This window comes from Echinops telfairi, unplaced genomic scaffold (assembly GCF_000313985.2).
Source record: "Echinops telfairi isolate 266 unplaced genomic scaffold, ASM31398v2 ScPeMD7_3533;HRSCAF=4204_1, whole genome shotgun sequence".
In the NCBI taxonomy this organism is placed as follows: Eukaryota; Metazoa; Chordata; class Mammalia; order Afrosoricida; family Tenrecidae; genus Echinops; species Echinops telfairi.
The window spans coordinates 20,063,642-20,090,748 of record NW_022107432.1 but is presented as its reverse complement, the minus strand read 5'-3'; the positions used below and the strand labels follow the sequence as shown (position 1 = coordinate 20,090,748).

Sequence of the window (27,107 nt, the reverse complement as noted above, 5' to 3'; positions counted from 1 at the left end):
CAAAGGTCAACCAGGGAATGCTTGGGCCAATGTCGACCACCGGGTCTCCTCGGCCTCCCTGGCTGCCCACTGCCCAGGGGAGGGTCTCCTGCATTGGCCCAGAAACTTCGGAGAAGGGCTGCGCTGACTAAAGGGCAACCCCTTTCCCAAGTGGTGCTCTCACCGGGGATGCTGCCAGCTTTGCAGTGTGGGTGAGAAGGGTCCACACCAAGGTCACGGTGCCCATCCCCAGCTACTTTTCACATTTACAGACTGATCACACGGAGCAGCCTCCAGTCTTTCCAGGCTGCATCTCGATTTCCCCGGGGTTTAAAGGGTATAATAGTGGCTTTCAAGTCATAGAAGTGTAACTTAGGAACTGCGTTTTGTTTCTGTGAGCAGCAGCGGACAAGGCCACTCTGCTAATTCAGGGTCCCAAGGTCAGCTTACTAAATAAGGGCCTGCAAATGGCCCTCCCACCCAGAGCCGTCATCCTCTGTCCTGGCCACTGTCCCTTCACCCTGTGGTTGCACTTGATGAGAGAGAACTAGAGGGGGCCAGACAGCGAAAGCTTAAGGCAGCTTCCGTGAGCACCCGGGCCAGAGCGACTGCTCCCATGAGGGAAGATGGACCTAACAGCGAGCCAAGCGGGGGAGAGGGGGAAGAGGCAGAGGCACAGAGCGGAGGATGTGCACACCAAGCTCTGACGTTGGAGGGCCGTCCGTGCTCACGTTCTGCATTTGCGCTGTCATATGAAAGCAGTTAGCTCCCATAGCCCAGATTAAGTTTGGGTGTCTGAAGCCAAACTGGAGGCCTGACTTGGCTCCTCCTTGGCGCTTTCAGGACTTCAGAGGTTTGCCAGGTCTCTGGGATCTGATAAGCTGCATCAGCAGAAATCCAAGGAGACATGAGGCAAGACCTAGTCTTTCTTCCCTCGCAGGCTCTCCTGTCTCTGATCCCTGGTTCCTTTGAGTGAACCTCTCCTGAACCCCTCCAAGAAGCGGGGCTTGACTTAGTCAATTAGGGCCGGAAGGCAGGGACAGAGTCAGCCGGGGAGATCCATTTGTTTACCTTATTCAACAAACAACTCTTTGGTGGAAAGTCAGTAAGCACTGAGTCAGGAAGGATGAAAGGAGGGGAGGAGGAGGCAAGCAGGAAGCAGGAAGTACTATAATCAGTATCCCTTCTTTTTAGCTATGAGACGAATAATTTCCTCCCAAATGAAGTGACTTGCCCTAGATGTTGCTGCTAGTTGGTGACAGATACAGGACTAGAACTTGGTCTCCTGGCTGTTCACTCACTGCCATCTAACTAAGCAGGGAGTAAGTCATTCTACCTCGTAGTGACCCTATAAGACAGAGTAGAACTGTCCCCGTGGGTTTCTGAAGTTGTACATCTGGTCAGGGCCAGAAAGTCTCATCTTTCTCCCCCTGTGCTGCCGGTGGGTCAGAACTGATGACCTTAGGGTTAGCAGCCCGACTCATCACGCATTACACCACCAGGGCTCATTCCTGTTTGCGAGAACAGGGCTCTTTCCTTCCTGACACTCTGATTCAGTGGGTCTGAACTGGGAGCTTATCATGCCTAATGATGCCACTCGTTTCTCGGGAGGTGTAGGGAGAAAAAGAGCATGTAGTATTGTTAACATCAAAGGAACTGGGCCCCAGTGACCACTGAATTGGTCCCTAATCCAAAGTGTCATCATAGTATTAGACGGTGCTTGTCCAGCCAAACAATACAGGCGTGCATGATCCCTCCCAGTGACCAGCTGAGGCCCACGGGGGCCTCAACGCAGGCACAGCTGAAGAGTTTCAGCACAAGCGTGTGTGTCCTCTGGTTTGAACTTCAGCTGAACAATGATGGGTGGATCTCTCCCTCCTTCCTGGTGGCATAGTAGGCTAAGCGTTGGGTTGGGTATTGAAAGGTCAGCAATTTGAAACCACCAGACACTGCAGGAGACAGATGAGGCTCGCTTCTCTGTAAAGAGCTGCAGTCTCAGAAACCCACATGGGAAGTTCTAGCCTGTCCTGTAAGGTTTCTATGAGTCAGAACTGACTCAATGGTAGTGAGTTACTCCAGTACAGCTTTACAGCTTTGGAAACCCACAGGGTAGTTCCACTCTATCCTTTAGGATTGCCGTGAGTCAGAATGGCCTGAATGACTGAGTTTTAAGGTGCTCTGGTGGTGTGACAGGGTTCTCACCAAGTTGTTAATCACAAGGTTAGTGATTTGAACCCTCCAGGTACCCTGCAGGAAAAAGATGAGGCTATCTGTGCCTGTAAAGGTTTAAAGTCTCAGAAGCTCACAGGGTCAGTTGTACTCTGTCCTATAGGCTCATTCCATCCCTCTCTGGTGCCACCACTAGAGGCTTGGATTTTTACAGAGTTACTGTACTAAAAAGATCTAGTCGACATCTACCATTTTCAAGAGGTAGCATATAAGCAAGAACCAGTAGAACTGCAGGAAGAACTCCAAACACAAGGCTCCAGGAATTGATGGAATACCAACCAAAATATTTCAGCAAGCTGATGAAGTCCTGGAAGTACTCACTCAGCTATGCCAAGACATTCAGAAGACAGCTACTAGGCCAACTAACAAGAAGAGATCCCTATTTGTACCTATTCCAAAGAAAAGTAACCCAACAGAATGCACAGATTAGAGTACAGTATCATTAATGCCACATGCAAGTAAAATTTTATTGAAGACCATCCAACAATGGTTGCAGCAGCACCTTGACAGAGAGCTACTAAAGGTTCAGGCCAAATTCAGAAGACGTGGAACAAGGGGTAGCATTGCTGGTGGCAGATGGATCTTGGTTCAAAGCAGAGAGTACCAGAAAGACATTGATTTGCATTTAATTGACTATGCAAAGGCACTTGACGGTGTGGATCATAACGAACCATGGGTAATCTTGAGAAGAATGGAAACTCCAGAAAACTTAGTTGTGCTCGTGTGGAACCTGCACATGGATCAAAGGGCACTTGTGCAAACAGGCTTAAGATCAGGAAAAGTGTGTATTATGGCTGTATCCTCTCACCATAGTTATTTAATCTGTGTGCTGATCAAATAATCAAAGAAGTTGGACTATATGAAGAAAAACGCAACATCAGGATTGAAAGAAGGCTTATTAACCACCTGCTATATGCAGATGATGTAACCTTGCTTGCTGAAGGTGAGGAGGACTTGAAGCACTTGCTGATGAAGATCAAGGAGTGCAGCCTTCAGTGTGGATTACAACTCAATGCAAGGAAGACCAACATTCTCTCATCTGGGCCAACATTATGAAACAAAGAGAAAGATTGAAGTTATAAGTTATTTCATCTTGCCTGGATCCATAATAAATGCTCATGGAAAAAGCAGCAAGAGATCAAACTACCCATTGCAGTGAGTAAGTCTGATGTACAAGACCTCTTTAAAGTGTTGAAATGCAAAGATGTTACTTTGAGAAGTAAGGTTACCTGACCCAAATCATGGTATTTCCAATCACCTCATATGCATGTGAAAGTTGGACACTGAATAAGGAAGACTGGAGCAAAAGTGCTGCATTTCAACTACGGTGTTGGTGACGAGCAGGGAAAGTACCATGGACTGCCAAAAGAGCAAGCAGACATGTCTTGGAAGAAGGACAGCCAGGAAGCTCCTTAAAGAGGGTGAGACTTTGTCTCACATCCTTTGGACACCTTGTCAGGAAAGACCAGTTCCTGGAGAAGGACATCATGCTTGGTAAAGCGGAGGATCAGCAAGGAAGAAGGAGGCCCTGGACGAGATTCACTGACACAACAGGACCACAACGGGCTCAAACAAGCACCATTGTGAGGATGGCGCAGGGCTGGGTGGTGTTCCGTTCTGTTCTGTTGTCCTATGAGTCAGAACCACCTTGACAGCACTTCCTGACATGACGGCCCCAAAGTCATAACGAAGCACTTGGAAAGGCAGGTTTGGGGGTAAGGAACAATAGGCAGATCCCCAAGCTTCTCGGTGAAGCTTAGAGGGAACTCCGTGCCCCTAAGGCACACATTGATCAAATGACCAGTTACGTCTTTGCTATCGGGTCACCATGTGCCCACCATCCCGCTGGGGGAAGATCCCACAGCAAGAGCTCATTGGCTGGTTGAGACGGTTAAGACTGAGATCTGTGTACAAGTAACCAGTAACCAACTGCCGTCAAGCTGACGCTGACTCATGGCAGCCCTGTGTGTGTCAAGGGAGAACTAGGCTCCATGGGGGTTTCAATGGCTGGTTTTCAGAAGTAGATCCCTAGGCCTTTCTTCCTGAGCCACCTCTGGGTGGGGCTTGAGCCACCAACCTTTGTGTCAGTAGTCAAGCACATTAACTCTTTGCACCACCAAGAACTCAGTATAACTATGATTCCTCTGCGTTTTCCTCTAGGCTGATAAAAACCAAACCAGACTCAGGGCCATCAAGTTGATTCTGACCTGCAGGGAAACTATAGGAGAGAGTGGAACTGCTTCATAAAAGAGTGTCCAAGACTGGAAGTGTTTTTCTGTTTCTGTTTTGGTTTTACTATGCTATAATGACATTTGATTTTTATTTATTTATTTTATTAATTGGGATTAATATATAGATCACATCATTCCATAGTTCAGCCACATCCAGGAGAATCGCACAGTTGCTACCACAATCAGTTTCCAAACACCCTTTTTAGACTGTAAGTCTTCATGGCAGCAGACAGCCTCACTTTCTCCCTTGGAGTCGGTGGGTTTGAACCACCGACCTCACAGCTAGCAGCCCACCACATAACCCACTGCACCAATAGGGCCCCTTCTTAGGCTGGTTGATCATCAGGAAATTATGGGAGAAGTGTTAGCTTAGAGAGCTTAGCAGGGTAGGACTGCTGTCTCGGATGTGAAGAAAGAGAGCTTCCTTGTTCTGTTCTGTGTCGCTCCAGAGAATAAGTGAATGTCAGGGAGGCACATGTGGGCTCAATAAGGAGAAAGCTGTTGGGATGGTCAGAATTTTCCTCTTGAGGCAGATGCTGTCCATCATCGACTGTCAATCCCAGTGGCACTGAAGCCCACCATTGACAAAGCAGGAAGTGGTCCCGTATGGGTGGGAATTATCCTGGAAGACCTTGACTTACCTTTGACTCTCAGATCCTAAGATTCATTGTATAGGGAGGGGTTGCACTGCATATAACAGGGCCTCACTGAGTATGATTACAGTGCGACACCACTTCTTGTGGCCTCCACCTCTCATGGAGTTGAAGAGGTGTGTCTTTGCTAGAGACAATGAGAAGACAGTCCAGTGAGATGGACAAATGTAGTTTGAGGGTATGTGTAATAGAGGTGCGGGAGTGTGGGCAATGAGAACCTGGGAGAAAGAGAAGGCAAAAGGTCTTTGGACCGATGTGATGATACCTGGACCTGCTGCCACCAAATCGATTCCAGTGCACAGCAACACTCTGGGACCAGGCAGTACTGCCCACAGGGTCTCCAGAGCTAAAGTCTTCACAGAAGCCGACTGCTATCAGCTTTCTTCTGCAGAGCAGCTGGTAGGCTTGAACTCCCAACTCCTCAGTTATCCGCCAAATAATTAACCACTCAGCTACCAAGGGTCCTTCAACATGGCTATACTTAATAATCATAAGACCCCAAGCCAAATTCATTATTGTTGAGGGGACTGCTCCTTATGGTAGCCCCACATGGAGAGCACAATTACTGAGGGTTTTTTGGGGGGGTAGGGGTGGGGCTGTACTCTTTACGGAAGTAGATTGTTAAACCTTTCTTCCATGGTGTTGCTGAGTGGATTTGAACCACCAGCCACTAGTGAGCAGTTGAGTGCTTAACTATTTGTACCACCTAGGGACTTTTTATTAACAACAGCAACTAATATGATATTGAACCCCTAGACTATAGCAGGCACTCCCCTACTGTATTTACTTCCCATATAGCCCTCTAGGTAGGCAGTATCTGCCTATTTTACAGGTAGGAAACTGAAGCTTAGAAAGGTTATGCAGTCAGCAAGCTATCAAGGCTGAAGTTGGGCTCCGCCCTTCTGGCTTGAGAGCCAGACCCAAGACCACCGTGATCTTGGCTCATCCTCAGAGCTGAGCTGTAGGTAGAACGGGCTCTGGTGAGCACTGCAGGAGGGTGCTCCCTTACCTTGACCACGTGGAGCTTGGGCAGCAGATTGCAATCAGCCAGTGTCAGCTCGTCCCCATCCAGGAACTTGCGGCGGGACCCTTTTTCATCGTCCCCATAGGAATTGGCGTCTACTTCCTCTGGCAAAGGGGTGTTCAGGTAGTCATCCAGTTTCTTCAAAGCCTTGGTCAGGCCTCTCTCAAGGGCTGGTATGGGAGAGCAGAAGATGCATCTTGATACCACCTTACACCAATATGTATAGCAAAGTTACACACAGAACAACAAATGCTGTAAAGGGCATGGAGAGACCTGGACTCTCCTACTCTGCTGCTGGACTATAAAACTGTCCAACCACTGTGGAAAGTGGTATGGCGCTTGCTCAGACAAGCGGGAAGAGAAATACCACGTGAGGCAGTTTTCACTTTGCTGGATATACGCCCCAAAGAAGGAAGAGCCATAATATGAATGGAGATGTGCACACCATGCTCATCACAGCACTGCTCACAGGAGAAAAACGAGGGACACAGCCTTAGTGTCCCTCACTGGAGGAGTCGACAGGCTTCGGTACATACGCACATGGAATACTACGCATCACTACAGAACAATGGTGAAATGCCTCATGACACAGGTGGATTTGGATGGCATTACACTGCATGAAGTCAGTCAATCACAAAAAGATGAAGACGAATACTGTATGAGATCGTTGTTATGAATGAAAAATCAAGATAAAGATTTTCATACCAAAGACACAGATTTTGACAGTTACCATGGGTGATAAGGTCTGAGTGGGAAAGGGAAGGCAGTAAGCTAGAGGGTGGACAGGGGTCAGCTAAAGTCAAGAGGAAGATAATGTTCTACAAGAGGTAAAAAAGATCATTAAAGGCGGGGAAGGCAGGACAAGATATTGGGAAGTCTGGTAAGTTGTTTAAATTGTTGAATACAAAAATGATTGAAAATGTAAACCCCACCTAACTCACAACCAAAAGATCTTTAAAAAAAACACAAAGATGTGTCTTTAACCCACCTTCTTGCCACTGGATATGGGGACAGGTCCTTTGAATGTGTGGCTCCCCCTGAACCCTGTCCCCCTTGTCACACTGCCAGCCCTCCATCCACATTCCAGAACACCTAGCAGCCATTAACATACTATACTAGAAGTGGAGCAAATGGCCCCAGAAAGAAAACACGTTCAGAACAATATTTACAGTGTAGTCATTTTTGTGTGAAAATAATATAGAAACTAAGTGAGTGTCTGTCAAGTAAAGAAATAAGTGCACAGTGGCCCTAGAGTAGGAGTGTGCGCCCCAGGTTTTGTGAGACGTCTAGCTGGCCCCTGAGAAAGGGAGAGAAGGGGCCGACATGACCTCCAGGAGAGAAGGTCTTCCTGTGCTGTGCTGTCCTCCCGAAAACCAAGGCGGTGTGTCTGCGATCCCAAAGGGAAGAGGACCTGCACCTTCGGCAGAGGGCTCCTTACCACAGTGGCCTCACAGCCATCAAGCCCATGCCTTCTCAGACTGACTCCACAGGACAGAGTAGAACTGCCCCCAGAGGGTCTCTGAGGCCGTCAATCTTTACAGGAGCAGACTGCCGCATCTTTCTCCTGCCGAGCAGCTGGTGGATTTGAACTGTTGACCTACTTGTTAACAGCCCCATGCCTAACCCCTACCACCATGAGGGCTCCTTCCTTATCCCCAGGATATGAGTCACAGCTGCATGGAAACCCGTTACCAGCACAGCTCAAAGAACGAATTCGTGAAGTCATGCCATCGAGCAGAAGACTTTCAGGATCTGGCCCCAATATTTATTGTTCAAGTAATTTATTCAGACACAGAACGGAATCAAATACCTGGAAGAACCAGCACAAGAAGCCACTATCACTCAAAGGGCCTTTTACTCCCAATCTCTTAATCCATTCCAATCCTCGGGCATTCACCTAGAAACTTCCACCTGAGCTCGGGGACAGCCATGGAGGAGATAGCTCTCTAGACCATCAACCACTGCACCTGTGCCGTGAGTCCCCCACAAGCAATGGTTTGCCGTGTGACCCTGGGATAATGAAGTCGTTCTGCTGGTTAATCTCAGCAGATTCAGGGCGGGGGTGGGGGGTGGGGGAACGTGCTGGAAGAAGAGCTCTGAGAATGGGACTCTTGCTCAGAGTTTCCCAAATGCGCCTTCTGAGAGCCACTTTTCACCTGACCCTCCTCTGTCCTTCCACAGAAGGGCTTTTGTTTGAGACAATGGACTGACAGTGGCCCAAGTTAATCAATTGAGTGCATACTGGAATGTTTGAAAACCAGTTGGAGGTTGGACTTAGTTTCTCAATACTTCCTTCTCCCTGGGGTGGCACTGAACGTATGCTTCATCATCTGCTTTGAGTTTCCAGTTTGAGAGAAGAGAGTGAGGAGGGCTGGGAAAATATGCTTGTTTTCCCCTTAGTAATTGTCTAGACTGCGACGAGATGGCAAGTCTATTCATGGGCCAGGGAAGAGGCTGGGCACTAAACAATACTTATTATGCCTCATTCCCCCGAAGCCCTTGGGATTTGAGCTTGTTTGTTCCCTTGCATCCCTGTACCCCTTTCATTTATGTCATGGAAAAATCTTGGTGGTTCTGGAGAAAATCCAAAGAAGGTATCGGTTGAAATTTTGCCAACCCACATCATCCCAGGGAAAGAATTCTAGGATGGGTGCTCCTGGAGACCCGGGCAGGTGGCTGTACAAGTGTGTGTCCCCGTCACCTGCCCGCTGTGGGACTGGGAGTCAAGTCCTGACATTTGAAGAGGCGGCTTGGATAGCAACAGAAGCTCATTTGGGTGGATAATTCAGGGTCAAAATCAACTGCTTCTCCAGGATCCCTTGAGACGAAAGCATACCTTTTGGTGAGGGGTTTGGTCATTGCCTGATGGCTCGTCTGTGACGGAGCGTGCCATACACCAAGATGTCTTTGGTGTGTCAGTTCCATCACTCCTCTTTATGTATTTTTGGCCTAACGTGTGAAGGTTTGAGCTGGTGACAATCCTGGCAGCTCTAAGGCAGGGAATGAGATTGGTGGGGGAGTGTGATCAGAGGCAGGTAGTATTGATGGAGGCTCTAATATCTAGGCAGGAAAGAGGCCGAGTGGCCTACAGCTTGTTTGAATCTTGACCCGCCCATGGTTGGTTTACTGTGACCCGATGAACCTTAGGCTTCAAGGTCCTGACCCTGACTATTTTATTCCTTCTTTTACTGCTTCTACTGAATCCAGACCCTCCAATAGCTTGGATATGTCCCTGATACAGCCATGTACTATTGAACTCCCTCATTGTGGATGGGGTTCATTTGGTTTTCTCATTCCCATGATGGGAATTAAGGTATCCAACTCCATATGGAGTGCTAGAGTGGTACAGATGGTAATTGTGCTTGGCTTCAGATAAAAAGTTTGGCCCATATTCCAGTCTATCCAGAGAACCCGTGTGTGTTAGTCTGGGTGGACTACAGAAACAAATCTAGGGAGATGCTCATATGTGTGTAAGGGAGAACTTTATATTAAAGAGCAATTGTACAGTAAGAAAACATCCCAGCCTAGTCCAGATAACGTCCATAAGTCCGATATTACCCCATATGTGGATACTAGTCCATATTCCTCTTTAGATTCATGCAGCTGTGTAATGATGCAAAATGAAGGAAGATCACAGCCTAGTGGATAGAAAGTCTTGTGGATCCAGTGGTGGTGGAAGCATGTCAGCATTGGCATGAGTCTGTACATGGCTTCTCCTGTTCCAGGGAGAGTTCTGGCTCTATCGGCGTAGCTCCATGTGGCTTGTCAGCAGCAATGTCTCCCAGGGAGTGAGAGTATCTGGCCTCCAGTGAGCTATTTATCTCCATTACACCTCCAAATGAGGTCATCAAGATGTGACCTGATTGATTGACAGGCTAAAGTCCACCCCATTCACTCTTAACAGTCTCAAGTTGACACCAGATTATGTAACTACCACACTGGGGAAGAAAAATGTGGCCCCAAAAACCTGGTCATTGAAACATCCTATGGAGCAGAGTCAATGCTGACAGCCATGGGTCATGAACTGGAACGTCATGGCAACCAGACCTTGACAAGGCCACTGCGAGGAGTTGCTGGAGTTCTGCAGGGAGAGGGCTCACTCTGGTGCATACCAGGGCAGCAATGAATGCCACTGTTGTTATTGTACGCGGCGGCCCCATTCTCTCGGTCAGTACATTCCTGACCACTCCAAGGGGTGGCAGAGAACGAGCCTGTGTATGAAGCACCAACACTGAGGCCCCAAGGGGCGGGGGAGTTCAACAACTGTAGCTTGTCTTCTCCAAATTCTGTCATGTTCAGCGACAGCCCTGTCCCTAAGTTCCCTTGGGATCCTGCTTGGTGGTAAGTCTTGTTGAGAGGCACAGCCAGAAGGAAACGAAGGCAAGCCCTTGTGTGCCCAAACACAGCCGCATTACCAAATCCCAGATGCTCCGCACCATGGCGTTCTCTGCCAGTTTGCTTCCTTCCTACCTGCCAGCTCACTCCTTTGGCCCTGGCTCAATCTGGCACCCACAGGACTTAATTATCTCCTTCTGCTGACGGCACCCAGGTCATGCAACAGTTTGTGTTGAACTTGCTGCTCCGGGGAGAGTGCGGGGGAAGGGAAAGACAGCAGAGTGGCCTAAAGATGTTGAAAATGTCTACACGAGGCTGCCGCGATCCCTGCAGTCTGTGCATTAGAAACCCTTCCTTCAAAAAGCTTTCTTTCAGTACCGTGAGCGGGTAACCTTGAGGCCACGGCGAGAAAGCCTGGGGGCAGGGCACCCCAGGATGGCTCACGTCCCCAGGACTTGATGGATACTCAGGCCTTTAACTGCTTCCCCTGCACCCTACATTCTTCCCCATGAAGATTTACTCCGTACCACACACAAATGCGCTGGGTAAAATATGTGATGAGGAAACAAGAGGAATAGTTCATAAATATTCTCAGCCATATGCAAACAATCTCAAATTTATTTTTCTCTTTTTAAAAGAGGTGGGGGTAGGGGGGTGGAGAATCCACCCATTCCTTGATCACTTCCAGATTCATCGAGGTTGATATTACATAAGACCCAATATTGTTTTCTCATCGTAGAGAAATAATAACTTGGAAACGGCAATTTGAGCTAAAAAAATAATATACTCTTACCCAGGGTATGGAGTCTGAATGGGGACTCAGGAGCCAAGACTCCAACCCAATCCCCACAAGATCTTGCAAGCACAGCTCGGCGGCCGGCCGCAGCTTGTTGACTCCTTGGATACCGAATGCAGGGATACGGAGGGACAAACACCTGCCCTAGGGCTCCAACTCCACTTGGAGAGGAGCCGCTGTCCCAGGGGGTCTTTGAAAGGACTAAGACAGAGAACAGTGAGGTGCCGAACTCCCTATGACACTGGTCTCTCACGTGGTCTGTCACTGGCACATGCACTTTGAGAGAGACAAAGACCTCTGACCAATGCCAGCAGCCTGGATGGGCGTTTGTCCGATTCATCATCCTCTGCTCCATTATATCCCTTCCATTGCTCCTGCCCGTTTACCCACACCACCAAAGAAGCACACTCAGCCAGCTTCCAAAACGGGCCAGGGATGGTTGTGCCGGCCGTTATTTAAGTGTGCAATGAACCTAATGAAATGGGAACGGTCTTCTCCTCATTTGCTGAAAAAGAACTTGCATCTTAGGTACACTGCAAGCACACGTGTATACTGCAGGCACACGTGTGCTTGCGTGTGCACATGCACACACGCACCCACAAAAAGATGGACCCTTTCAATCATTTAAACTACCCCGAGGGTGTACAGGGAAAATGTGTCTGGCTTTGTTTTCAACTACTACGATCTTCCATAGGCACTCCTAATCCCTGGGGAGTGGAGAAGCTACTGCAATGTTTATTTAGTCCACTCTGGATTATGAACAAGTTTGACGCAATCATCGGAATAGCCATTGAGAATAATTCTCAATCCCCTTTGCTTAAAAATGCTGACTATCCCAGAGAGACAACCAGGCCCTCCTTGGTATATGAGGGGAGGGGCTGACTGGCCCGGAGAAGATGGAGTCCTGGGATCTGGGGATTGGGAGACACGGGTCCTATGTCTCTTCTCGGTTACAACACACCTTCCAGACGAGCTTCCTGGATGTTGACGCGGATTGGGGTGGGAGGGGACTGCTTGAAAGCCAAATCCCTGGTCATGGCGTCAGTTCCAGCTCCTCGCAAGCCTCCATGGAGTTCCTCGGGCCATGAATCTTCATGGGAGCAGAGCGTGCCATCTCCCTCCTGAGGAACTGCTGCTGGGTTTGAATTGCCATCCTTCTGGTTGGCCGTTCAATGCTCACCAGACCAAACTCACAAAAACGAAACTCACTGCCATCAAGTTGATGGCAGCTCTTAGTGACCCTGTAGGACAGGGTAGAACTGCCCCTGTGGGTTCGGAGACTGCAAAGCTTTACTGGAGTAGACACCCTGTCTTTCTCCAGAGGAGCTGCTGGTGGTTTCAAACTGCTGACTCTTGGATCACAGCCCAATGCATAATCACTATGCCACCAGGGCAGCTGCTGACTCGACAGCACCACCTGAAAGGCCCCGGCAGGATAACTAAGCAAAGCCGTGTGCAGGGCTCTCCAGACCCACTTCCCCGACTCGCCCATCTCTTTTCTCGCTTCATCTCTAAGCCGCTGGACCAAAAGGGAAGTACTTCACCTCCCTCAGCCCCACAGTCCTCTAACCAACACACAGAAAGCCACCTGGACTTTCGCGTCTACACTGGGGGGACTCTAGGCTAAAAGTTGAGTCCTCTAAGCTAAAAAAGGAAAGAGAAAAGAACTTAGAATATTTTAAGACAAACATTTGGTTTGCAAGGCTACTGTCTGGTTGAAAATGCTATTTGAATATCAGAGGTAGAATGCATTCGCTTTCATCTTCTAAGTTTCTTCTATAGAAGTCATCTATGCTCGCACGGATTTTACTCAGAAAGGCAAAGGAGGAAAACAACCCCCACACACACACCCACACACCTTTCAAATATTAACCTTATTATATTAATGAGGAGCAGAACCAGGATTTCAAAATAGGTTGTTGGATTCCAAGATGTCTTCTACTCTACAAGAGTCTCCCAAGGTACCAGAGGTTGTCCCAACGCCCCCTTAGGTAGCTACCTCGCCTGCCATCTCCCTTTGCTGCTGGGAAGTGAGACATGTTTGGTTTTCCAGATCTGACTCCCTCAGGTCGCACTCCCCAGCTGACATAACAACCCTGCGTACTACTCTGATGGAGTCCCGGCGGGGTGGGAATGATGAACACTCTCATCTGTGAACCTAAAGGTTGGATAGGTGAGTCTGTCCTGAATCACCTCGGAGGAACGGCCTGGCGAGCTACTTTCCAAAATGCAACCCAGGAGGGGGCCCATTAGAATGGAACACAGTGCTACTCCAGCAAGCCTGTGGTCACCGTGGGCCAGCACTGACTTGAGGGCAACTGCTGTGTGACTCTGACATTACAAACGGTTTTAGTTTAGCTGAAATTCCTCACGCTCTCAGTGAGCATGGCTGGTTCTACGAGGCAGAGTGATCTCTGAGCAGGGAATGGACCACAAAAACAAAACTCATTGCCATTGCGTTGATTCTGATTCATGGCGATCCTACAGGGCAGTGTAGAACTGCTTCTCCGGGTGTCTGGGCCTGTAGCTCTTTATGGAAGTCGAAAGCCTCACCTTCCTACTGTGGAGCTGCTGGTGGATTCGAACTGATGACCTGGAGGGAGCAGCCTAACCTGTGACCAGGACACCATCAGGGCTCTCTCAGAGTAATCCCGGGACGCTTCAAATAATCTCTCAACAACAACTGTCAACTCTGCTGGCACTGAGGGCAAATACTATCACTTTGTCTATGCAACCTGAGAACATACTTTGGAAAGGGGAGAGAGCCATTGGAGTTTTGGCTGTGAGGACAGACATATCTGATACGTAGGGGTCTGAAGGAAGACTTTTCATCTTCTTTGAGATCATGTTCATAAAGCCAACAGGTTAAAACAACAACAGCAACAACAACAACAACCATGCAGCTGTGGAGAAGAACACAACGGGGTCACCTTGTTGCACTTCTTTGTGCAACTACGGTGACCAACAAACTACTGTGAACAACTAACAATACCAGCAACAGTGTGATGGCTACCGTAATAAAAAGGTAGCGATGGTATCATTCTCGTGGCTGTAGGACTCACGTTCATGCGGAGGAAGGAGGAGAGGAGAGCAGCCCCAGGCGGCTCCGTGTCTGGGGTCTAAAGTGAAGCTTAGCTAGAACTGTACAGGGCCAAGGAGAGTCCTGAAGAGCTTCCAGGGTGCTAGTGACCAGTGATGAGGCCCCTCTCTTCCGCTTCGCCATTGTGTTCCCCAGACAATGTGGGGGTGTCGAATGTTCTTGGTCTGCTCTGCTGGAGGATTCCTTTCCACTTTGGCATCTGCCTGAGAATCCTGAAACTATCCTCACAGCCAGAGAGGGGGACGTCGTCGTCAAAGTGGCTCTGGCTGAGGAAGACCCCAGGGCTCGCTTGGGAAATAATTCTAGACCGTCTCTTCCAGCACTCGTGAGAGAAAGAGACATGGAAACGGAGTGGGTTTCTGAGAAAGCTAAACGCAACAACGGTCACGTCCGTAGGTGCCTCCTGCTGCTGCCTCTTGAGTGGTGGCCTCTGGGTAGAGAGGAGTCCACAGCCTGTGCTGCCGGGGACTGGGGATGGGAATGGTGTTCTGGGAGGAATTTTGGTCTTGGATGGGAGGATGGGCTAAAGGACAAGCTCCTACAGTGCTTTTCCGAAAGTGAGATACCAGGACACAACTCTTTGGCCCCAAACAATTCGTTCCAACATGGTGGACTGGGCTACGTGGCACTGTGGACATACCCTCATCTGTTTCAGGGGGCGGATTCCCACGTAAGCACCGGGGCGCACGCTCTCTCCCATATGACAGGGCTTCAAGAAATGGGATGGGGGGAAAAATCCATTATTTTCAGTTTCCATCTCCCATGCACTGTTTCAAATCCCTTGTGTCTCCCTAGGTGACTGAGGGCGTTGTTTTTTTGTTTGTTTATCAGGAAGAGGCCGTATTCTGTGTACAGCTTCCTCCCTGAGCCCTATGGCGAATCCATGTGAAGAACCATCTTTTTGACATGTCTTCACAGATTAATTGCATATTCAGCCTGCGTTCAGAATTCTGATCATTCTCATACACAAACAAACAACTGGTTTGACTGTGCTTCAAACACCAGTACGGTTAGGACAGCTTCAGCATGCCTCTCGTGTTGTGCGTGCGTGCGTGCGTGCGTGTGTGTAGTATGAAGAGAAGTATGGAGACTATACAACTCCAGGATCAGATCCTTTCCCCAAATCTCCTAAAGACCACAGTAAATTTGAAGAGAAAGATGATCACTTAGGTTTTCAAATTTCGATCTCCTTTTGTGTGCACGGCGTGTATCGATGCAGATTCCAACAGTGTCTAGCAGGGGGAGGAGAGAGACAGGCTATGAATGGAGCCAGAGGCGGGTGAAGGAGGAAGGGTGGCAGGGCAGAGGAGAGAGTTCCTGGCCAGGGAGCTGGCCCTGACTTCAGCCACGGGGCGGAGGCGACCCCTTCTGGCCTATCCTTGAGATAACGCTTCTCTTTCTTGCTCGGCTGACTTGGAGGTGTGTTTTCTATTAGGCTTTCCAGAAACTCATAAATGGTTGTAAAACCCATTGTGCTAATAGAAGGGACGACATAAATGCTGACTGAAGCTATTAATGCTGGCTGTAGTTTATGTAGCCGACTGAAGCGGGCTGAAAACTGTGAGGGTTTTTTATGGTTACTTTGCAACAGGTTATTTTTAAGTATCAGGCCATAGATTAGGTTGGATGTTGATGTTCGAACATCTGGAATGAGCTGTTCAGGAGAGAGTCTAACTCTCTTTGTCGTCTGTCCCAACGTTGAGACCTAGAGACTCTCATTTTCCACCCACCCAGCACCGAAGCTGAAGTGCCTGGACCACACATATGGCTTGTTTCATCCACAGATCATATCTTTCTATGAGAGCTATGTATTAATGTTAGGCATTCTGCTCCTGGAAAGCTGGAAGTTCAAAACCACCCAGAGACAACTCAAGAGACAGGTCTTCTGAGAGATCAGGATGCTGAAACCCCAGAGGGGCGCAGGCCCACCCTGGGACTGGATTCCAGGGCATCTGGGAGAGTGTGTGGTCATTCTGAGATCTAAAATTGCAGGTAAAGTAGGTCATCCGCCATCCCGGTGCCATAACTCTAAACTTAATCAATGGTAGGTTGGGGCCTTTTTGTGAATAGATGATACATTGTTTCTGTTGCCCATCCTTTCACTCTTCAAACATGGATCTAACACATGCTGCTCTGGGACAGGTGTGGCGTCCCTTGTTTCTCACGGATTGCTGGGACATGAGTTGTGAAAGAGAACTGTGGAGCGATAGTAATGGAGACACACAGGCACGGATTCCGTGACAGCTTTGGTTTGTAAGTCACTGGATCATGGTTTCCTACGTGACCCCCTCTGTTTAAATGCTCAGTACCACGATGCGATGCGTTTTAAAGCATTTTTTTAAACAAAACAAACTTGCTGCCATAGAGTCCATGCCTACTCAGGGCAACCACACGGGGCAGGATAGGGCTGACCCTGTGAGTTCCCGAGACTGTAACTCTTTATGGGAGTAGAAAGCCCCTGCTTTTCCCCAAAGAGTTGCTGGTGGTTTCGAACTGCAGACCTTGCAGATCACAGCCCAACTCGCAACACAATGCCACCAAAGGTCCTTTTGAAACAACAGAGCATCTTAAATGTACAATATTTATACTCATGGGGTTTCGATGTCCACGAGGCTAGCTGCCTAGGTTGGGATCTAGACTTCACCACATAACAAGTTGAGCCTGGTTGCTTAGCTTGGGAAGCCCAGTTTCCATGTCTGTCAGTGGAGATCAGAGCCTGGCTTAGCCCAGAAGGCGACTGTGGGTAATGACTGCATCAGCGCCTACAGAAGGCTCAGCTGTTGCCTGCCGTGCCGCGGGCGTGGTTTTGACGTCTGAGTGATGTGGGGGCCGTTGGGCACTACTGAGTCGGTTCCCCTCATGGTGATCCCATGTGGCTGAGAAATGCCCCCACAGGGTTTTCTCGGCTGTTTCGTTTACAGAAGGTCGCCAGGCCTATTTCAAACCATCAACCTTTTAGTTCACCACGGAGCCACCAATGCTCCTCGCGTGGTGCTGCTGGTGTGTAAGAATTCAAGCTAACGACAACAGCAGCAGCAAACCCCTAAGAAATTCTTTAACTTTCAAGCAGTTAAAAAAAAAAAATTAACCCTGGCCTCCAGCCTGGCTTGAGAAGAACCGTACTTCACTGGCCTTCTGCCCTGAGGGCGTCACCCCAGACATCATCGCTGAGCCCTCTCTTAGGGGTCTTCAATGCTAACAGAGACCCTCAGCTGGCTCTTTCCTTCTGACTCGGCAGCCTTGACCACCAGCCTGCCAGAGGAAACCCTCCAACAGCCACGGAATAGAATGATCTTTGCGGATGGGTCTGGGGAGGCTCCTAGGTGACAGAGACTTTTGCAGAATCCCCCCAATATGCCACAGTGATGCTCAGGCTTTCCCCACAAAGCTCACTGGGGGCCCCCACTTAGTTACTCAGCCCCCACGCCCCAGATCATCAATTGCAGGAGGAGACCTCCACTCCGTGTTTGGGCTACGCGGCTGTAACTCCCTGAGTGCACAACTCCTGTCGGGAGTCTGGAGGACGGGTGTAGCAAATGTATTGTGAAATATTGTCTGTCTTTCTTAAAATCTCCATCTGGCGATGATTTCATTTTTATCTATCTGAAAGGAGAATTTGAAGGAAGTGTGTCTCACTCCACCTCATATATTTTTACCAGAGCTAAAAAACAATCACATTACTTCAAAAGTAGATTAGATGCAAGGGTCTCCTTTCCCTACTGGATGATGAAAAGAATGACAGTTTTATTAGCAGTGTAGCAGTATGAGTTGGGTTGCTAACCAGAAGTTCAAAACCACCAACCACTCCATGGGAGAAAGATGAGGCTTTCTACGCCCATAACAAGTTACATCCTCCCAAACCCACAGGGGCAGTTCTACCCTGTCTTATAGGGTCTCTGTGAGTCGGCATCAACTCGATGGCAGTGGGTGTTGTGGTGAATGTGTCCAGACGAAAATACTCATCTCCTCAGACTGCTTGACTTTCAGCTGGGGGAGGGCAGGTGACGCACTTGTGAGCCAGGCCGTGTCAGTGAAAATTAAGAAACAAAAGACAGGTGCAGCCTGGAAATGGGATGTGATGGCTGGAGGTAGAGCAGCCAGGTTGTGGCATGAGGATAAAACTCAGGAAAGATGGAGTGTCTAGAGCTCTCCAGAGTCACTCTAAAACAGGACATGGCACAGCGTAAAAGCTGTAGTAGATGTTTAGTCAGTAGAATAAATATTTGCTTCAGCTGCTGTAATCAAGTTTCTCTTGCATGAAAACACAAGCTTTGCCAACATGTCATGACTACATTATTATAGTAGCACGGTGCATGGTGCCTGAATGTGAGCTGCTAAAGAGAGTTCGTCACGTGCTCCGTAGGCCCGTGGGACTGGCTTTAGCAGCGCCGTGCGGGTCTCTTTCTAAGATGAAAAGGACAGTGTGGGGCTGGTCTGCTGGGGCCGGGTCCATGGACTCCCTTTGTTTCATCTGGGCTCCCCTCCTGTCGGCTCAGCCCAAAGCCACTCAGGGCCTCTTTGTCATCAGAGCTGTAAAAGGAGCATAGGACACCACCAACGTCCACTTCTCTGCAGGTGACGCAAGTAGCACCGAGGCGAAAGCCAGGCCTGGGCAAAGGGTGGGTTAAAATGTGTCTTTGAGGCCCCTCCGAGGGGAAGGAACAGACTATGGGACATGAATGCAAATGTCAGCCAGCCTGAGACCATCCGCGTGAGGACAGGGCTGGGGTAGGCCGCCTCGCCACCTCCCCACATGTTCAGGCTCAGAAGGGGGTCCGGACATGGGAATGGTGCTGAGAAACGTGCTCCTACATTCCACATCATTAGATGCTGCTGTGGCCAGCAGTCCCAAAATAATCATTTGCCCTCTGGCTTATAGCTGGGAGAACATTGGAATTTTGCCTTCTGTGTTTTCTCTTCGACTCTAGGTGAAGTTTCCCCTTTAACACCAAATATATTTTCCTTGACTGTAGTTATAGAAAAAAAAGAAGAGTGAGAAGAAAAATACCACTTAGGCTAACAGGGCCTCCCTAAAGTCTTAGTGACAGGAAACGTTCAGGGTCTGACGTGCTTATTGACAGATCCCAAATGAAATCACTCCTTTTGGGGGGTGGTTTCAGGTCTTTTTTTTAAACAGTGAAAGTTGAAGTCATAGAACCGAGGTTATAAAAGCATTCGATGTTCTCTGCTGACAGCTCTAGTCACAGAACTTCAGGAGCTAACTGGGAAGTTTCAAAGAGAAATAAGCAGGAGAATTGTCGTCGTTGTGGGGTCTGTTCCGGCACATAGTGACCCAACAGAATGAAACAATGCTCCGTCCGGATCCAGGTTCACCATCATGGTGATGTTGAGCACTGTTTTGCAGGCATGGTGTCAAGGCATCTCTTGGAAAATCTCCCTGACAGGAAGCCTGGTAGTACAGTAGTTAAGCGCTTGGCTGCTCACCAAAAGGTCAACATTTACAACCCACTGGCTAGCTGTTCCTGGTAGGAGCCCTGGTGGTGTCGTGGTTACAATTGCAAGGCTAGGAGATCAAAACCACCAGCCAGTCCTCCTGGGGGAGGTGGGGCTTGCTCTTCCCATAAAGAGTGAGTCTCACAGGGGCAGTTCTACCCTGTTCCATGGGGTCACTACTGGTCAGCATTGACTCGATGGGACAGGTTTCTGAGCTGCTCTTTGGGAGGAAGAGGGGCCAGCTGACCTCTGAGTCAGAATCAGCTCCACAGCAAGGAGCTGTCCTGCTCAAGTGCAGAGGCCAACAACTTCCTGTTGTGGAACCAATTTTGGTTTTAAGGTTCTATTTCTGTGTAGCACCTTTATATATATATCTTACACTGTATTAATATTTGTTTGCAGTAGAAAAAGAGTTTAGCCCTGAGAAGTACCTCTTGTATGCTGTTTTCATATGCTAGCTACAGCTTCACATGCCTCTTTAAATGTATGTATATATCTATATGCATTTATGGGTATATTATATTGATGAAGGTTGGCAGCATGGCCATTAAGCACATGGTGTTTAGACCAGAGGTATGCAATAGCGTGCATGTGTGTGTGTGTGTTTCCACCTTCCATTGTGTGTGTTTAGGTTGGGAATACCACAGTTCGTTTACAGACGGGGCTGCCCTAATAGCCCCTTGTCTGTGGCCCCGCCAGGGCTTCTGAAGGCTTGTCCCCATGCGTCAGTCAGCTCTTCCTGCTGCAAAAAGATGCCCATCCTGGCTGCATCTTTAGGTAGGGACAAAACTGACCAAGGACAGCTATGCTTTGGACATTTGAAATGTTTGTCAGAAGGCTCAGCACACCCGTTGGGTTTCATATGCTGCCCCTTGCCGGCCCCAGAGCTATCCAAAACAAGGCACCCTTTCTAAATATTGCTCTCCCAGACCTAGTCTCCAGTAAGAATAAACAGAGACAAGGGACAGTGTTTCTCCCCACGCCCCCTCAAAGCTATATTCTAATCACAGACAAGGGGCTATTAGGGCAGCCCCGTCTGTAAACGAACTATGGTATTCCCAACCTAAACACACACAATGGAAGGTGGAAACACACACCCACATGCACGCTATTGCATACCTCTGGTCTAAACACCATGTGCTTAATGGCCATGCTGCCGCCCTCCATCAATATAATATACCCATAAATGCATATAGATATATACATACATTTAAAGAGGCATGTGAAGCCGTAGCTAGCATATGGAAACAGCAGACTGTGCACATGCTGTTCGTGTATAGAGACACACACACACCGGAAGAGAGACAGCAGAAAACGACACTGGTTTAGCGACCACGTGTGAAGGGGCTAAAGACCAGAGGTGCCAGCTGCGCAGGACAGAGACGCAGCCCTAGGGAGAGGACAGAGAGCATGTCACCTGTGTTCCAGTGGGTTCGCTCAGGTCCCTTTCTTCCCTGGCTCTTGACATTCCACCCCATGGAATGGTGTTGGTGGTCTCTGCTCAATTCCAGTCAGGAAGCCCACACAGGAAAACACCAGGCGACTCCTTCCACTAATGAGTGTGCCCACCCACGCAGGACCACCTTCCTTTTCCCTTGCCTGCTCCTCCTCCACTCAACAAGTCAGGCACCAGGACCCCTTCCTTAGGACTGCCCAAGGCTTCATTTCAGGCGCAAGGTTACATTACAAGGTGGGAGCGCCCCTCTGGATAAAACACAGCATCAAGGGCTCGCTGGAGGACATCCCGGGGTTGGTTCCTGGGCGACCCCTCCCCGTTCTCCTGCCTCAAGGACTTTCCTTGTAGAAAACTTGTGGCCCCGCAGGGCAGGTGGCCAGACCTGGAGGTGGGACCTGCCCAGTCTGGGTTACTTGTTTTTCCCTGCAAGCACCTAAGCACAGCGAAGCTTCAACCCAGCAAACAAACAACAAACACAGTGCCCCTCGGGTGACTTCCCCCAGGCTCCGCCCTAGCAGGCCACCTGAGGGCTCCCTGACACCCAGCAGGGGTCTGAAAGGAGACAGGACTGCTACCACCGGAGCCCCCCTGGAGAGGGCGTCCATAAGCGCTCAGGGGCTCCACATAGGCTGGCCCCAGAGTCAGTGGCGCAGCGAAGTTCGGCACAAAGGTCCCCCTCGCAAAGAGCCAGCTGGCGCCCCTCACGGAAAGGAGCGAGGAGGGGCCACCACCCCCGCAGAGCCATCTGTGTCGCCCAGCTCGCTCGCGGTGACTCGGCAGGTGGCAGTGGACCTGTCCCCCTCCATGGGGGAGTTTAGGGGCCGTCTGAAGGCCCCGGGGTGCCCTGAGACAACCGACCTCGCGCAGAGCAGGTGACACCGGAACCGTTTCCAGCGCCCAGGGTCCGAGGACCCCGCCCGATGTTGGTCTGGGGGGCTCTTGGGTCGATTGCCCCTCAGAGCCATCCTACGTGACCAAGTAGACCCGGTTACCTGGGCTTTCCCGGAGCCCTCGCAGGTCTGGTCTCCCAGGGAGCAGGCGCTGGGATTGAACTGCTGACCTTTCAGTTCTTGGCGGAGGGCTTTCTAACAATCACGTGGGATAGCGGGGCACATGATCGGCTTCGTGTCCATCTCGCGTCGCTGGGGGAGGCAGAGGCTGGACCGGTCCCTGCGGACCGGACCCAGCAGCAGGGGGGCTGAAGGCTGTGGGGGGAGGGAGGACTTGAGCGCCGAGACTTGGAATAGAACTTGCACACCCTCTCTTCTAAGCCCGCCGGCCACATCCTGGGCACTGGGGGAAACGCCCCGGCGCGTCCCCAGGGCCCTTCTTCCCATCCTAGCCCCACCACGCGTTTGCTCTCTTGGTGCTTTTGGGGGAAACAGGGCAGAGCCGACTTTGATAGGGAGGAGCTTGTTAGCTCTGGGGTAACAGCCCTCCTGGCCTCTGAATATTTTAGATGAGGAAGTTCATCAGAGTGAAGATGGTGGAGAGGAGAGGAGGCAGGGAGGAAAGGAGAAAGCAGCATTGGGGACAGCCTGTCACCAGCAGCCAGCGTCCCCTGGGCTGCATCAGGCCTTGGGGACATGTGCGTCCATTGGTGTGCCGGGCGATCGTGGAAGGTGGCTTAGAAATCCTGGACAGGCCTGGCCCTTTCGGGACGCCAGCCAAAGTTTAGGCACCCCGGGCCCTGCGTGCAGAAGGTTTGAAACCACCAGCTGCTCCCCTAGAGAAAGCTGGGGTCTTCTATTCCCTCACGAAGAGGTACAGTCTCCGAAAGCCATAGGATAGTCCCAGCCTGTCCTATAGGGTCGCTGTGAGTGAGCAGGGACTCAGGGCTATGAGCTTGATGTGGTTTGAACTAACACAGGTGCTGATCGCTGTGCCTGCCAGACGAGGGCAGCACACACTTCTGCATCGCAGGGGAAGCTGGTGTGGCCGGTTGGTCCAGAGGGTATTTGGGCAGGGTGAGTGCATTCAATGGCAGTGGCAGCACAGCTGTCACTTACAAATGTCTGCTGGGAGCCAAGAACTGACCGAAGTGCTTTATGTCCATTCAGTCATTTAATTCACATGACAATGAGATGCGATGGGTTACTAACTTTTTATTCCAGGTGAAGAGACTGACAGGTACAGTATAGGAATCAGGCAGGGTCACTACGGTAGCCTGGGACTGACCAAGAGAAAGGCCAGCAAACCAGAGCCCAAGGGCTACATCTTTGGTTGGACTCCCCCGGTGGATCAAATGAGGATGGACAGCAATTGGGGTAACCCAAACAACCACCTCTTTTTCTATGACCCTCAGTCCAAGGCGGAGCTTCCCATCTCCAAATGGCCCAAGGGGGTACGGACGGACCAAAAGGGTAACATGAAGAGAATTTGAAAAGTCCATGAAAAGATCCCATGATTTTTTTCAAGGCACTTTAAGAATATTTAAAATTTAACCTCTTTCTTTGCATCACACATCATGTGAAAATCTAAGAAAAATTTCCCCTTTGAAAGCTTTTCCTAAATGAACAATGTGACATTTAGGGTTCATACTTTTACCTTTTTAAAAAACTTTTCTCTAACATTTTATTTCATTAACATTTTAAACAATGTTTAAAATTGTTTATTAGGTGGGAGTTGACCTTTCAGATCATCAATTTTGCAATCACCCTTCTCACTAGTTGACCCTTAATTCTGTTTATCCAAGAGCTTTTTTAGCCCCACCCACCCATCCTGTATTTTGTAGCCCATGAGAATTGTGTGAATCTCAGATTTCAGAAATGTTGCTGGAGCGTGGATCCGTTTGTTGGCATGTCACCTTTGGCTGTCGGACTGTTTCAATAGAGTGGAGTCATTCTGACAGATGCTGGGAAAGTTGTACTGTCTGATGCTCTGCAGCCTTAGGGCTAAGGGCTAGATGGCCTCACACCAGAAGCTTGGGGAGCGGCGGAGTTGAAGCTTTCCTGGGTATGGGTAGCACTGCTATCTCAGCAGGAGCTGGAAGCAGCAGGACCTGGGTTCCCTTTCTTCCCAAGGTAGCTCCCTCTGTGTCTGAGCAGAAGCAGGGGTATGACACTTCACTGCACAGCCTCAGAGAAGCAACACAAAACTCATCAAACTCACTTGCCAATGAATAGATGCTGACTCACGGTGACCCTCTAGGACAGGGTAGAACTGCCCCTGTGGGTTTCTGAGACTGCAAATCTTTACAGGTATAACAGGCCTCCTCTTTCGTGCACGGAGCAGCTGGTGGTTTCAAACTGCTGACTTGGTGGTTTATAGCTCAATACATACCCCCACTGGGCTACCAGGGCTCCTTAGAGAAGCAATGGAATGTAAAATTTGAGAAGGTAGGACAGTATTTTCCACAGTGGACAATACCACTCCCCAGGGAAAGCAGTTACTTATTCTTTATCCTGTGGATTACAGTATGAAAGCCTTTAACAGCCAATGGGCTGCTGATTTATTAAAAAACTTTTTTTCCGAAAAGGCGTTGGCAGCCAAATAAGTTTGGGAGCCCATAGTCTATAGGAATCACCTGCCAAATCTCACTGAATCTAGACCGAGCATTTTTTCATAACTTGACAGCGTTGTGATCGGGTTGTTTCTTACCACCAGGCGTCGTGGGAATCTTCTTTGTTGTTGTTCACTGCCTTAAATGTGTGCCGCGCCCCCTGTACCGTGGAAGGAAACACAGTCTGGTCCTGCACCATCCCTGTGACTGTGTGCAGATCCTGCCAGTAGGATCCATAGGGCTTCTGTTGGCTGATTTGCAGAAGCAGATCACCAGGCCTTTCTTCCAAGATACTTCTAGTTGGACAGCTCAGTGCACAGTTGACACCACCCGGGACTTGCAGTAAGCTTGACAGAGGAGGCAATCTTGGCTCTCATTTGGAAACAGAACCAAGGCAGCTCAGAGAGCTTTTGGTCTATGGATTTGGCCCCAGCAAATGGCTATTTATCTGATTCAGGGAAGGCCCTGGAGCCAGCGGGCAGAGGGAACCCTGCTGCACCGCCCTTCTTACAGTGGCAGCCGGGCTCACATTTGCCCTGGGGAGCAGCGGGAGCAAGAGCTGAGCCCCATGCAGGTGCTTTTCATTTGGGGACATGTGTCCTGCATTTTCTGGGACAGTACCAATTTCTCATAATCTGATTATTTTCAATGAAGGCAATTTGTTAGACATCTGACTTTCCATTTGGAAAATATGGCCTTTATAATTATAACTAGAATTCCTCATGGTAAAGTAGGTTAAGCTGTGGGGTGCTCACCCCTAGGCTGGCAGTTGAACCGGATGCGATGCTCTGTGGAAGAAAGCCGAGGCTGTCTACTCCCACAATGATTTAAAACTCAGAAATGCTCGGGGCTGGTTATACTCCGCCCTATTGGCTTGCTCTGAGTGGGAATCAGCTCACTCAGTGGCAGTGGGTACAGTTCTATGTAAGGAAGGGGGAAAGCTACAGAAACCACCCAACGTGCAGACAGTCCTGGCACCCGAAAGGTTTCATTGCTCATGACCGTTTTCTATGCGGCTTTCCTTTCACGTATGGATTTCATTGACAGTTTTCCTTTTTCTTGCTTGTTTTTCTCTTACCAGAAGCCCTGGTGTCATAGTGGTTATGAGCTAGGCTGTAATCAACAAGGCGAGCAGTTCTAAACCATCTCCCTGGACGAAAGAGAAGGCTCTCTACTCCGGCGCCGAGGGCAGCTCTCTCTGGGCCCAGGGTTGCCGAGCCGGCGTGCATCGCTCAATGGCAGTGAGTGAGTGTTTTCTTTCCCGTTAGGTCTTACTGTCTCACCGGATTTTATGGCTCCCTCTTTTCTGTGCTCTTGAGATTTTAACATCTTCGTTAAGGTCTCTTGTGTTTTTATTTCCCGTTGTTGCTGTCTTCCTTGCAGGAAAGTTACCAACAGGTACGTCTTTTGATCCGTGCGGTTTTGTTTCACTTTGGGTCTTCTTTACTAGGGCGATGGCTCGCTTGTAATGTCGCCCACGATGACTGTAGGTTGCTGTCTTCTGTTGTCCTTGGTTCTCTGTCCAAAGAACTCCCTTTGGCGTGTTTCATAAGGCTGGTTTTGTTTCTACAAATGCCTTTCATTTCTCTTGAGGCAGTCTACTAGGACAAGTAGTTCAGGATGAGCTTGTATGGGGTTCACAGTGTCTTCCATAAAATAAAATTGTGTGCAGCCTTGGAAGTGAAAAGGGGCAGGTCTGGGCCGGGCCATGCGGGAGCCCACCAGTGACGATGGCCCACCGTCACTGTATGGGACAGAATAGAACCGCTCCTTAGGATTTCCAAGGCTGTGAGTCTTGATGAAAGCAGACAGCCTCATGTTCCTCCTTCAGAGCCATCGGTGGATCCCAAACTGCCACCTTTGGGTTAGCATCCAACACCTAGCCCAGGGAGTTCCAGGTGGTTCTGCTTAAATCAAAGAGAAACTGAAAACAACAGGAGCGATCTGCAGAAGGGATGCTTGACAGGTGCAGAACTGAAGACCCAGAAAACAAGTAGTTTTAGGCAAGCAGTTCCATGGAGGCATGGCAACAGATGCTGCCACTCCTGCCAATACACGGAGGCCAATACACGGAGTTGGGGGAAACTGAGGTGACTCTGGGAACCAGCCCATGGGGAGTCAGGCAGGCAAGTGCTTAGGAGCTTTGACCTTTGGCTGGCTGAGCCTAAGAACTCTGAGATGGAATTTATCAACTTGGGTGGCAGGAGATTGAGGAGTAGAGGGGAAAGGAGAGGAGCGAGTGCATTATTGCTACCTTGAGGAGAGAGGTGCTGTGCCCAAAGAAGGAGACAAGGAAAACACAAGGGGGTGAGCTTTGGGGGAAGGCCCTTCTGGGGAGGCAGGCAGGA

The 27,107-nt window shown here is 49.5% G+C and overlaps 1 protein-coding gene across 3 annotated transcripts in view; it reads right to left on the bottom strand.

The window, feature by feature from the left end:
- CLIC5 (chloride intracellular channel 5) overlaps nucleotides 1-27,107 on the bottom strand; it is a 226,291-nt gene that overhangs the window by 5,863 nt on the left and 193,321 nt on the right. For all 3 annotated transcript variants that reach the window (XM_045294865.1, XM_004710801.2, XM_004710802.2), the window contains exon 5: nucleotides 6,102-6,286. In XM_045294865.1, the coding sequence (XP_045150800.1) occupies nucleotides 6,102-6,286 (185 nt within the window). The remainder of the gene's footprint in view (nucleotides 1-6,101; nucleotides 6,287-27,107) is intronic.